The sequence below is a fragment of the Pelmatolapia mariae genome, linkage group LG7, assembly GCF_036321145.2.
Source record: "Pelmatolapia mariae isolate MD_Pm_ZW linkage group LG7, Pm_UMD_F_2, whole genome shotgun sequence".
NCBI lineage: Eukaryota > Metazoa > Chordata > Actinopteri > Cichliformes > Cichlidae > Pelmatolapia > Pelmatolapia mariae.
The window spans coordinates 47075837-47089798 of record NC_086233.1 but is presented as its reverse complement, the minus strand read 5'-3'; the positions used below and the strand labels follow the sequence as shown (position 1 = coordinate 47089798).

The following is a 13962-nucleotide window of genomic DNA, read 5'->3' as shown; positions in this document are numbered from 1 at the left end:
TGCCAGAATTTCAGTTCATTTTCATTTAAAAGAACAGTCCGACATTAAAAAAAAGAAAAAATTGCTCATTATAACTCAGGTTACAGACCTGAAACAGGAGTCTTGTCATCACTCTGAGAGGTTGCGAGGCAACCAGTGGATTTACAGCAAGTTACCGTTTCGAACCAAGAAGCAGGCCAGCACGTTACACTGTAAACCTATAACTTATTTTTACACCCTAATTAACAACTAATTAAAAATGTTAATTAGTGACCTTTAAAGGAGCTGGTAGGTTTATTACCACTCGACAGAGCCTGTTTCTAGCTTTAATCTAACCGACTGCAGCTTCATATTTAGCAGAAATACAGTGCAGTGCATCCAAGGAAGACATTCTCATCTAATCCTAAACAAGAAAAAAAAGCACATTTCCCGAAAGTATCAAACTTCTGCTTCACAGAAAACTGCATTCTTGTTAATAAATATAAATAAAACATGTAATCTATGATCTAATAAACTCAAAATTAGAAAGGGAATAATTGCGGAACAGAACATCATATCTTATTTATTTGAAGAGATACAGCAGCCGTCTTGTTCTTAGAATGAATATTAGATTCATTTTTTTTCCAAAGCAATTACTGTGTGCATCTTGGTTTAACTAATAAGCTCCCAATAACTGCCCTTTTACAACAACTGGTAAATTCAACTTCTGCAGCTTTATGCACGAATCCGAGCTGATGCAAAAACAGCTGTATCAACACCTGCAGTATATTTACCACCACATGTAATAAAAACTGCTGTGAGGTGTTAAAGATGCACAAATTGCCTTTCTGTTGCAAATACTAGTACTCTGTTTTTCCCCCCCTGAAAAAGCACAAAGGGTTCTCACTTTTCAAGCCATTTTTCTTTTGTGTCTTGCCTGCCACGAACTAGAGAAACTGTAATTTGCTGTTTCCATGCTGCCGGCAGGACTAGCAGCTTACCTTGCACTGGCACAGAGTGCACTCTGTGCCATGTTTAATCCAGGAGGAGCCGCTGAAGCGTGAGATGTTGTGCTCGTCCGTACATGTCTTGGTGATGTCGTTGCGGATGGTGTCGGCCTGGCAGGGGTCGGTGACACAGCGGGGACAGCACTCGCCCTCGGGCACCACAGTAAACTCGCAGTCCACAGGCGGGCACGGCAGAGGCCAGCAATCCACCTGCCCCTGCTGCGAAGGTGGAGATGGAATTTGAAAAGGATAACCGAGCAGAGAGAGAGAAAAAGAAAAATAATCACTGCAAATGCACTTTGCATTTCCCGTGTCTAAACAAGTTATTCTCTCAAATGCACATTTCTCCTGACGTAGTGTATTTGTATGCTAGAGGGACCGTCTCGACTTGTAAGGAAGCTAGAAAAATAAAGATGAGCGGCACAGTCTTCCGACAGCGTCAGCAGTTTTTCCAGACTGTGGAGGTAAATGTTCCACCTTTCTAATTGACTTGTTCTAGTCTCGTTGTTCTCCTATTAATCTTACAGCAAACTTTCGGCGCAGAAAGCCTTCTTGGATTTTTCCCGCTGCCGTTTTCACTGGCCTGAGAAAACGGGTCATATATTTTGTCCATCCTTGCAACTCTTAACCGAACTGTACTCTACATCATTCTGTCCTGACCCACTTCTGCTCGTGCTGTCATACATGCGCATATCTGCCGCGCGCCTTATTGAAATGAAATATGAGTTCAGACTGTTTATGTTTAAGCACAACAGCAGATATAAAAGGGGTGCGCACGCATACATAAAGTTACAAGAGGTTTGATGCAAGTGTCCCACCGGGGATATTTAATATCTCTCAAAATCATCTGGCTCAGCGTTTCAAAAATGTTGTAGTAAATTAGGCTGGCTATAAAGCGCGCTCTCACACAGAGCTAATGCCCACTCCCTGCTTCTGTGCTGTGTGTAAACATTCGAAGTGGGAAATCCCCCCGAGTGGCACTTTCTACTCGCTGCCAGAGGGAGGGATTGAGTGTAGCCTCAGGTATCTGTTCCACACTGTGATAGGGGACGATGTCATCTTTGTCTGTTTATGCAGATGTGGTCTGTTATCCCGCAGGAGAGGCCGATGTCGGGCACAGCTTTTCGCAAACAACAGCGTGGCACGAAAATGTAATCAAACTAAAACTGACGCTGGACTTTGATATCTTTGTGATACTTCAGATGAAATCATTTTTTAATATGTCTCCATTCACGATATCTCACTGCTATTTAATCTCTAGATGTAAAGATTTGCTGTTTTTAAGACTGAATGTTACAAAATGCCTCTGGGAAATTAGAACTGGTGACATTTATCTTTGCTTGGGAATTAGCCTGCAATAATTATGCCATTTTTTTCCTCAAAAATTAAACTACTATCTACATGTATGGTTGTGAAAATCAATGCTTTCTTTGATATTTTGGTGATTTAACAAGATGGCAAAGTGCCCCATGTGTGCGCGGTCTGCAAAGGCCACACTCTTGATTTCAAATGATTGCACGGTTCATACAAAAGGATTCACATCTTGGACTTGAGAGAATGTTTTGCCCATCTCCCTGCTGTCACTGTGTATTTTAAGGCCCCCGCTGAGTCTGGACAGCCATGCCTCTGCTAAGTGTAGCAGCATTCAAGGTTCATTTCACGTCCCTGTCACGCTACTGGAGCCCCAGTACGGTATCACGGGAGCAGCCTTCTCCCTTTCAAGTGCTGCTCTTTGTACTGCGTGTGCTGGTGGCCCTTTGCTTTGCGTGCGCCTCTGTGCATCTTAAACTGAGCATGTTTTATGTGTATCTGTGTGTACATGTGGACATATGTAGGATGTGTGCAGATTTTCTAGCACACGTATACTATGTATACTATGTATACTATGTTTACATTGTGTGTGTGTGTGTGTGTTGTTACAGGCGTGCCTGCAATCTCAAATGTGCTCGTGTCAACACGAGTGCCTACACTGAGTACTGTTTCAGCGAGAGCGACGCTGAAGCAAACCCATTTTCAGCCAACTGCGCTTCCCCGCTGCCCCTCTGCTGAGCGGTGATTTTCAAGCTCTTCTATAATGGCTCGCTGTAAGAAATCCAAAAAGCAGCTCTCAGGTCCAGGCATCAGGACGGCATTACAATAGAGGGAGGGAGGGGTGCGAGAGGAAATGACATTGCTATTGCTACTCAGACCATAAATCTGTCAGAGTGGAGCCAACTTATGGTATCTTAGCTGCAAGTACGGCTGATCTTTAAAGGCAACAAAGACAGGATGAAATAAATAGAAAAATAAGAGTTGTAAAGTGCTGCTCTGAGATCCAAAGCGAAGACGGTTTGTGAGTCATTCAACAGAGGAACTGACACTGGTGTGGGTGAGTGTTACCGCATGTTAGAGGAGGGGGTGGGGTTAGGAGAAGACAGTGGGGTAGAATCGTAAGCGTTCCATTTGCATGTGATATGCATATGGAAATATGGTAAGAGGGGCAACACAGGTGGGAAGATTTATTGTTTTTGTCAGGTTTGTTGGGAAACACAAAACGCCTCCCTGTTGCTTCAACATAAACACTGTTAAAACCTTGAAAAGGTCAACGCAGCAGAAGATATGAACACAAAGAAACCGGTGCATACGTCTAACTGAGAAAGACCTGTGTAGTGAATGAAATGCTGTTTTGTTTCAAATGGGAAATGGGATTAGATGTAGAGGACACCAGAGACTAGCACCTCAGACATACACGCTGCAGAACTTCAACAAAGCACAGGAATAACACTCCCTGTTTCACCCTCCCACCTTATGGGCGACACTGTTCCCCTAACCTTGAATGTCTTCTCCAGTAAAACGTGTAATTCCAGCACAGCAGACAGCAGCGTGTACAGTTCTTTGAATTCTTTAAAATTTCAGTAATCACTCGCTTTTCTTTCTTCTGCACAAGTGGAAAACCAATCTTCATTTTCTCCTCTCTGCAACCTCCCTATTCACCTCTTAATCACTCCCCCTCTCTTGCCACAAAACATCTTTCCTTGACTTTTTTCACAGAGCACATCTCTCATTCATGAGCATTTCCATGGAGACTGGAGTATTTGTTACGTCTCTCGTGTGGGCACTGCGGCACGGCAACGAATGCCTATGTTGTCTTCGCTATCACCTTAAACGACACCGCACGAAAGCGTTAAATACCTGCGCTCTTTGAAATATTATCAACGTGCAGGAGGGTGTGGTACAAGCGCCCTTTACTCACCAGGCACTGACACTGCTGGCAGTTCTCCACCCACGTGTCCCCGCTGCCGTAGGTGAGCAGGCCGTTTTGATGCAGACACTGGCTGCTCAGTCGAGGGTCGCACTCGGGGCAGCAGAACAGGTCGGCGCTGGGATTGTCGCAGTCGCACACCATCCTGCGGCACATCACTTGGCCGGCCTGCGTGGGGAGCACAACTGAGCACTGAGCACAGGATGACACACAGGCCAAAACAGCTGCACGCACAGACAAAGGCCTCTGCTTTGATGTGATCATTAAACATACATGTTGATGATTAATAATGTAATGAAGGCAGCCTAGCTCATGCCAAGAAAACTGTTCTGAAGCAGCAATTTACGACACGCTAGATTAAAATGTGTACTTTATGCGTACTGATGCATAGTTTCTATTCATCAGCGTGGCGCTTTGGGCATATCAGTGTTTTCAGACTCCTTCCAAACTCATCAGAGTACAGGAAATAATCGGCGGCTTTGAGAAAGCGTGGTAGGAGTTTTAAGCTTTTTAGGATTTTCTAAGATTTTAAGAATTAACTATGAATTGGTTGAGAGAGAAAAAAAAGAATTGCATGATAATTGATAATGAAAATAATCAGAACGGCCCTGCAGTAGCCAGAAGGTGGTGAAAGGAACAGGTACTTCTTTTGATTGTTTCTCATCAATATAAGGCAGGGCCGACATTCCACAGAATCTTTATATGTGCATTAATCACAGTGTGTCAAACGCGTGTCTAGTATCCCGAGCCCAACTACACCCATTCATAATAGCGTGCAAATTTTCCATCCAATCCCATTTGAATCGCCGTTTTGCCTTCTCGTTACTGTTTAATTCTAATATTTGGATATTCTTCTGTGGATATTCATACGGTTAGATATTGCCGGCTCAGGTTGGATACAGACGATTGTAAAAATAGGAAGTCTGAATTAACTATAGAGCACAAAATTAAATTTGAGTATTTTAAAGGTCCCCTACATTTTGCACGACGACAGCTCGGATAGGCTTGAGCGCCCAGCCCTTAGCTGAAGAAGCAGTTAATAGAATGGATTGAAAATTGATTTCAAAGAGCATGAGTATGATTTTTTTTTTTGTAACAAAACTGACAATAAAGTCTACCTTTCATTCCTTTACATTTTTTGTAAAGAATTGTCAGGAATGCATTGAATGTTGCCAGTTAACGTGGTATTTTGATATTTTTTTCTGAACATGTTTTTGAAATTGGTACAGATGCATCGATGGGTTACACTCCACCCATCAGCACTGCAATCAGAGCAAAACAATGAACTATTTGTGTACTGCTTGACCTCGGGCTGGACGCTCTTTGTCTTTTCTCTGGGGTTTGACTTTGGTTTCCCCTCTTCAGTTAATCGCAGCTCTCCATGTAATATCCAGCTGTGTCCACCCACTTCCAAAACAATAACATGTTTACTCCTCTGCTCACTGAACTGCTCAATACGACTAATTTTGACAGGCAGCTCTTCAATTTCTCAAATCAATTAATATGACTCATTTAATTAGGGAGCCATTTCTGCCCTGGACCTTTGTAATCAAATGAATAATTTGCTGCTTGATCATTCACTACCGACACTAATCCACTATAATCACCTTCCACTACCGCCAGACACTTGGCATTAGGTTGAGTGAAATGCTGAAATGCAAAGTATGACTGCTCTGTGACCTGATAATCATGGAGGAAAAAATTGTGTTTAAGATGATGGAATGAGTTTTCTGGACCAACTGTTCCCAGATGCCTTGTCACTTTGATGTCAGGAATCAATCAAAACAAGTACATCAAGAGCCCCGATCACTCTGATAGACCTTTAAAAAGGACTATATATAGAGAGTAGCTCATGCGCTTTAATTAAGTTGCTCACCACTACTGCATCATCTCCATCCATCCACCCATCCATACATCCTGATTTTAGGACTTTAGTCATGCAAAAAGCACCAGATCAAAATTCATTCACATTTTCATGCATTTTCAGTTACCGTTATTGCTACATTACTAGCTAGAGAATTAGCCTAGCAGACTGCATATCTAAAACGAAAAGCACTCAGAGAGCACAAACCTACGCCAAGACAACTCCCTATCTGAGCTGTATTTACTTTTAAGGGAAGACTATTGTATTTTGTATATAAACGTTATGTAGGAGGCGACCTGTTTAGAGTATACCCTACCCCTCACCCTATGGAAGCTGGAATAGGCTCCAGCCTCCTCACGATCCTAAATTGGACAAGCGGAAAAGAATTGATGAATGGATGATTCATTTGTAAATAACTGAGCATGAATAAACTTATTATATAATATAATAAGATACGGGACATTTTATGAAGGTTGGCTTTATTTGACCTTAAAGAAGTGGCCAGAGGTTCAAACTAACATGATATTTACAATCCCCATATATCATTCCCTATATGCCTATATGTTCTCAATACAAACAACGGCAGGAACAAACATAGTTGTAATAAATAGCACTAAAAAGTATTATTATTGTTTTGACCTTTAGGAGAGGAAGGAGAGGTTGGGGGTCAAATGTAAAATTGTAAGTATAATTTCTAAAATAGCTTTCTGAAATCATTACATTAACCTTGGAGACCTTGGTGGATGTAAGTTTGATCAGAATTCATTCAAATCTTTTCAAGCTATCGTGTTAATGGACAGAACGCCATGCATGCACCAAAAACATAACCTCCCAGACAGAGGTAATAAAGACTGAAAGTTACATGTGTGGTAAATTGTCTGATCTTCTGCCGGTAATAAATGTTTAGCTGAACACACATTATTAAATTAATATTGAGGGAGGAGTCATTTAGGAAGCTGGCAGGCCAAAAGACTAAAAAAAGAAAAAGGAGATGTGAGACTGGAACCAGGAGCCTTCTGGTTATTACTGAAATACATTTGCTTTACTGCCCTTAGCCACTGGTTACAGTCAGTGTTGGTGACTTTGAATGATCTCTTTACAAAGACAGCCAAACTGAAATATCCTCACCTGTGGCTTGTTATATGTAAAAGTCAATCATTAATAAAGAATCAAGCTATTTCTGTACAATACTGCAAAGATTTAAAACTGTTCTGTCATTAAGAAAATAGCAAAAACTGGGAAAAATAATAAATACAATGCATATTACGGTCAATTTTGAGCCTTTCTATCTCTGTTTTAATCTCCAACAGCTTTTTGAGAGTTGTACCTCTTTCTTTAGCTGCTAAGAAATCAACAGCAATCACTGTAGCATGACGAAAATCTGTAGTTGCACTTCTTGCCATCTGTTTACCATGACTGGGTGAATGCTACAATTTCCAATTTCCACAAAGGCAGTAATTGAAATGCAATTTGCTAAGACGATTTTACATTTTTAGACTTTTTGAATTTCGAAAGGTCACTCAGGAGCTAATTCGCACTTCAAAGTTGCCAAAGCTGGGTGCAAATGTTTGCTGTTGATGGGGTGTGACAGTGCCCAAAGGTGGTCCCCCATTTGTCCTACATCAATTATCACATGTCATGTCTAATTAAAAATTAAAAAGGGAAAGAATCATTTGTTGCACTGCTGTGCTTTAGTTTTTGTTTTAATAAAATGTCACTGCTTGTTTAAAGAGAAGCACTCTGACTACAGGATAAAACAAAGTGACACTTGCTGCTGATTGGTCCTGTGGGGAACAACATCATTCCGAAAGAAAACCAGGTTTACATTTGCTTTGTTATATTATTGTATTTCTGGTTTAAACACTTGGAAAGCAGAGTGAAAAATAACAGCGCTGAAAACGTTTCACGCCTAGATCAGCTGAACGCACATACTGTAAAAGCGTGCACGCGTAAGAGACAGGGGAAATCATTACTCAGCTATATACAGCCGTGGACACGTTTCCTCGTCTTTTCACTTGTCTGCCTCTTTCTGTTTCAGCGGATCCATTTACCTCTGCTTTGTTACTCTGTTCTTGGTGTGTTTGTTTTTTTGCTTTTCCTCTCAGCTTTCCTTGTCTCTGTATTCTCTGCGTATGTCTCAGCCTGTTCATTACCTGGCAGGAGCACACCGAGCACCTATCGCTGTCCAGCACCCAGATTTGCCCGCTGTGCTTGACCTTGTTGTCATGGATACAGTCGCCGGTGCAGTTGTGCCCGTGGGGGCACCGACAGTCATAGCCTCCTTCCAGGTTGAAGCACACTGTGTCGTTGGCACAGGTGTTCCTTCCTGTCTTGCATTCATTAATATCTGCAGGGAATACAAAAAGCATGACATCATACATATGCTCTGTGCAGATAACAGTTTCTTCTTTTTTTTTTTATTACAAGACCAGTAATGTTGCGTTAATAGCAGGACGATAAGGTAAAAGCAGTTTTCCCTGTAAACGTTGATGCTCTTATATGTCGGCGAGCAGCCATGCTTTTATCTCTTTCAGGACAACAGTGCCCTGCCTCTCTGTATGTGAAAATCGCTGAATAGAGGATTTGAAATGCAATTGTAACGTGCAGCAATAGAACATTTTTCAAATCTTGCTGGGAACACGCAGTATACAGCTGTAATGTAACCCAGAAACCCACTTTTGGCAAAATTATAACTTTGCTTTGTGACGAACACACAAGCTATTTTTTTTTAGAGTGGTATTAGTGCACTTTTTTCTCCCCTCCTTTTCCTCTCACAACTCAAACTGACAGCTAAGATTGGGTCAACGAGTGGAGCAGCGCTAGCACTATTGTTACAGGCAATGCTTCAGTGTTACTGTAGATTGAGGGTTTCCGTTTTGACAGCTGACACTTTTTTCTGACAGGCTGGATCAGAGAGAATGTTTCCGAAAATGAACAGGCTGCAAAAGGAAATGTGATATTTTTAGGAAGGAAAACGCAACTCCTAACAACATATATATGCAATCATAAAGGCACACAAACGTTTCAAAAATAAAACAACACCGAAAAAAAAAACATCTCAAAAGTTAAGTGAGTTTTTCAAAGTGGATCACTTTTTTTTCTTAAAGTTCAGATTTCAGAAGCACTATTTTCATTGTCTGCCTTTGTAATTTGAAGCCCTTAATCCTGATACTGGGACTCAAAGAGAGGGACTTAATGATGTGATAAAACTGAGGCATAAAAAGCCTGTCAATGGAAAATGGGGGTCTGTGGCACTTAATGATGCAAACAGTCATATTCTTGCATTGCTGAAATGTATGAACTGGAATTTAATCCTCAATTAATGCAAGGACTTGAAAAAATTAAGGTCAAATATTGATAAAGTAAGTGCCGTATCCTCTTGAGCAGGCTTTACTCTAATTAAGTCAAATAACTTGAAAACTGAGTTGCTACAGTAAAGTTTGGCATTTGTGCTCTGAGATCACTCTGCAACTATGCTTCATAAAAAAAACAGGGGAGTGATATCTCCCCAGAGCCTACAGGTTGGATGCTGGGTTGATGGAGGGGTTGAAATAGCAGACAGATGAGAAATGCAACTATACAGTCCCGATCAAAATTTTAAGACCATGGCAAAAAATCATATTTTGCATGGTTGGATCTTAACAAGGTTCCAAGTAAGCTTCAAAATGCACCAAGAAGAAATGGGAGAGAGACAAAATATTTTTTGAGCATGCAATTCATTGAAAACAATGCTTTAACTGAAACAGGCAGTTTTACAGCTGATGAAAAGTTTAGGACCACATGCCTTTAAAAGGCCAAATCTGTGCAAAATTTCACCAGCATTGAGCCAGAGAATCCAATTGGCTGTCCATCAAGACACTGGACGATCCTCGACCCAGATTAAGGCCGTTACTAGCACCGACTGCAGCCTCATAACCATCAGACGGCATCTGAGACTGAAGGGCTTCAAAAACAAAAAAGGTCTTCAAAGGCCTCGTCTGCTTGAATGCCACAGCACTGAGCGTTTGGACTTTGCAAGAGACCACCAAACATGGGACACTGAAAGGTGGAAGAAAGTTTTATTCTCTGATGAGAAAAATGTAACCTTGCTGGTCCTGTTGATTTCCAATGTTACTGGCATGATGAGCAGATCCCACCTTAGATGTTTTTTACACGCCACGGTGGAGGGGGCGCCATAATGGTCTTTTCCCTTCGGTGGAACAATGGAGCATCAGGAGGCGTCAAACAGCCGCTGGCTATGTCCAGATGTTGCAGAGAGCATCCCTCATGATTGAGGGCCCTCGTCTGTGTGGTAACCAGTGGGTTTATCAGCAGGACAACGCTACAGTACACAATGTTCGCAGGACAAGGGACTTCTTCCAGGTCCAAAAGAGTGATTTCCCAATCACTCTTTTGGACCATCCTGTGTGTTCCCCTGATCTAAATCCAGTTGAGAAGCTTTGGGGATGGACGTAATTAACCTGAATAAACTTTATCGCCAATATTTGTGTTGTGTACGTGAAGGCGGGCTACTCACCTACACATGATTCCCCATTGGCGGAAAACAGGCCGTTGTCATGGTACCCATCCCGGCACTCACAGTGATACCAGCCGGGCAAGTTGACACAAGTGGATTTACTGTCGCACTCGACAAAGCCGTCCGCACACTCATCAATATCTGGAGACGGAGAGAAGATAAGAAAAGAAATGAAGAAAAAAAAAAGTCACCTCGGATTTAGTCAACATATCATGTTGGGTTCAAAATAGTTTTTTACAGTGAATGAGGGTACTGAGCTGCATTCTTGCCTGGCAGGCATTTTCAACACCGACTGATTCATAATTGATAAAACAACATGTCTAGCATATCAGTAAATCTGGTCCGAAGGCTTTATTGATCAAGCATAGTTTCACAGCCAGAGAAGGACATCTGTATCAATAAAAGATAGCAGGGAATGAATGAATCTAACATAACAAGCTTATTCTAGGAAGACAGCAGCGGGGAGCGGCTCCGCAGTATGGTGGCTTATGCGAGCGAAGGATCCCCGGTTCGATCCTGAGTGGAGACACAAATCCCTTTGGGTTGTGTCAGAAAGGGCATCTGGCATAAAGAAAATCTGCCAAATCAAACATGTGGAGCTACCTTCCATGGCAACCCCCTTGTGAGTAAAGAAGCAGCTAAAAATAGTTTATTGTAGGAAGACAGAGATGTTACTGGCTTGTATCTGAAGAGGCCGTAAAGCTCCTTTGCAGTCTCATCTTCTCATCAAAATATGCAGTAAAACAAATAAATTCCACAGTGCGTGCACAGTTTTCTACAACTCTGCTCGGACAAAAGGAGTTTCTATAATGCCTTTGGCACAGCTTCTAACAACCTGTGGGTGGCTGTCAATAGATGGAGCTGATGTTTGTTTTCACAGAGGTCCACTTAGAAATATCCTTGACGCTGCCTCCTTCAGCTCTTCTGTTTAATACAAGACTTTAGATTACACGCTCTGACTTTCTTCTCGGGTGCATTTTTCTTTTGCTTTTATCTCTTTTATTCTGTTTAATTCTCATTTCTCTCTTTCAGTCTTTCTGCCTACAGCTGGCCAACCTTCAACCCTTTCATTACAACGAGTGGCCTTGCAAGCAGCAACCAAGAACAAATCCAATACAGGTTTCAACAATGAGCCTAATACACACAGAGAGAAAGATTACTCTGATATTTTAGCTCGCATTTAATTAAACTAAGGACCGGGCCCACACGAGAGAGGAAATAAAGCCTGTTATTACGCAGTGGGGCTAAATATGTTAGGTCCAGACATGCACCGTGATTAAATGTGTCTGCATAGCCAGTGATGGCTTTTTTATGATTGTGCATGATGCATGATGCTCTGCTCTCATTATGAAAATGGCAGTGTGCCGTGTATGACCTTCTCTGCGACTGCCTGCAACAGTATCCCCCACAGAGCTACAGGCAGACGGGCTCATGGTTGAGCCCCCCCCTTCCACCGCCCAGGCAGTAATGGGATTAAGATCTATTGGCTAATGAGCCCTCAGCCTTTTAATAGAATTCTGCAGCAGATTAATCGTTGATCAAATGTCCCACAGATTAGGGTTTTATCTATTTAAAAATCACCCGCATTTGTCTGCATGAACTGCAGGTTTTCTAAAATAAAATAAAAAAGTTTCCACATCTCGCTCTTACAAGCTGGCAGACTTTAAAAGTGAAACACACTTCACCAATTATATCAGTTTGGTGAGAAAGGAGCACCTTATTTCCCCCCCCTAAGGACAGCAATGTTGGCTTTAAAGGACGCTGTTTAAATCGCGAGTCTGCAGCAAATAGCATAACCAGCCGATCTTTGAAAATGAATATGAATTCACCCCACTCCTGAAGAGAAATATCCAATGCTCTTTGTTGCCTGTGAATTCCAGGGGCGATAAAAGCGCTGGGAGGTTTTAAAGGGAGGAGCTGCGTGAGGTGGTGTTGCCAGTATATGAAAAAGAAATCATGCTGAATTTGTTGGAATGATTCTCTTCTCTCCAATACGGCTGTGTGAAGTAGTTCAAAGTACAACTGAGTAGTCAGATTCTATTTATAACAAACACCGAGGGCGAAGTCAGTCTAAAAATATGCTAATGGGTTATTTTCAGCCAGTTTCATTCAGGTGTGTTTAAAACGCTCGACTGTCTGGTTGTAACAACAGCGGGTTACACCTTCAGCAAAAGGTTTGTCTTTCTTCCCCTTTTTATCTTCGCAAACCTTGTCAGCTACAATTATGGCGCAGCGCTTTTCAGCCTTCTGTCAAATCAACCTTTAAAGTGCTGCAATGTTTTAGGACAATGCAACTCATTGTTGTCGCACCTTGGATCCGACAAGGCTCGGTGTGCGAGGTGCGGCGGAGATGCGGCACGCTTGCACAAAAAAAAAAAGTCTTGCCTTCTCTTTTATCATCTGGAGGATCGTTGTAATTAAACCATCAACAGCGACAGTCAGACAAGGGCGCTGCCGAGGAGCGCCGTCTCTACTGAATCATGACGCTTTCGCTTTTGTTGAATCACAGAAATGGATGGCTGTATTTTTACTTGTTAAATCATGTCGTGTTTTTTTTTTTTTTTTTTACCTCTCTGCACTGGAAAAATAAAACCCAGTCCAAAAAAACCCCATCACCATCACAAATAAATAAAAAAATGCTTCTCTCTCCTGGAGAGGTCAAGGCAGCGGTACAGTAGTTATTTTGGACTTACCTCACTGCATAAAAGACTAGAAAAACAACACAGAAATACCTACGGAGGGGAAGAGGATGGGCCGGATGAGGAGGAGAACAAAGATAAACGAAAGAAGGTGGAGGACAGAAAGAGGAGTAGGAAGAAGAATTAGAAAGACGAGGAGATGGAGGAGGAATCGTTGAAGAGACACTGCAGTTATTCTACTCGTTATCCTGAGTGGCAGCCTGGAAACAAGGGCTCTATTAAGGCAGCTCTCAGAGGACAAAGTGAGAAACAAGAGGACCATCTTTTCTCTGCCCTCCTCCTGGGCTTGTTATGCCACTCTGCCACGAACCACCCTTCCTCCCTTTATATTCATTCTCTGCCTTCACCTGTCCGTGTGTTACCTTTTTCCTCCAGCCGCCTGTCTCAAATCTAACGCAAAAATAGAGGTGCTCTAATTGTCACCGCTGCTAATCCCTGTGGTTTTCTCCCCCTCTGAGCAGAAAAAGCCAGAGTTTAGAGATGAGTTTAGCCTACCTCTTCTCTTCATGTCTACCTTTCATTGTTTCTGCTCCTGAACACCACTTCACATCATTCTCACTGGCTATTCTGATGCATAAAAGGTGCAATTCTTTGACTTCCCCTTCCAGGTTTCCTTGCCTTCACTATTCTTCCTCCCCTGTTTTTTTTCTTCCCTTCTTTGACTGACAGATAGCCCT

At 42.1% G+C, this 13962-nt stretch overlaps 1 protein-coding gene across 1 annotated transcript in view; it reads right to left on the bottom strand.

Annotated features, from left to right (window-relative positions):
* nell2a (neural EGFL like 2a) overlaps positions 1 to 13962 on the bottom strand; it is an 81645-nt gene that overhangs the window by 1748 nt on the left and 65935 nt on the right. Inside the window, exons 16-19 of the mRNA XM_063479318.1 lie at positions 10587 to 10727; positions 8224 to 8417; positions 4198 to 4374; positions 960 to 1184 (exon numbers count right to left, since the gene is read on the bottom strand). Of these exons, the coding sequence (XP_063335388.1) occupies positions 960 to 1184; positions 4198 to 4374; positions 8224 to 8417; positions 10587 to 10727 (737 nt within the window). The remainder of the gene's footprint in view (positions 1 to 959; positions 1185 to 4197; positions 4375 to 8223; positions 8418 to 10586; positions 10728 to 13962) is intronic.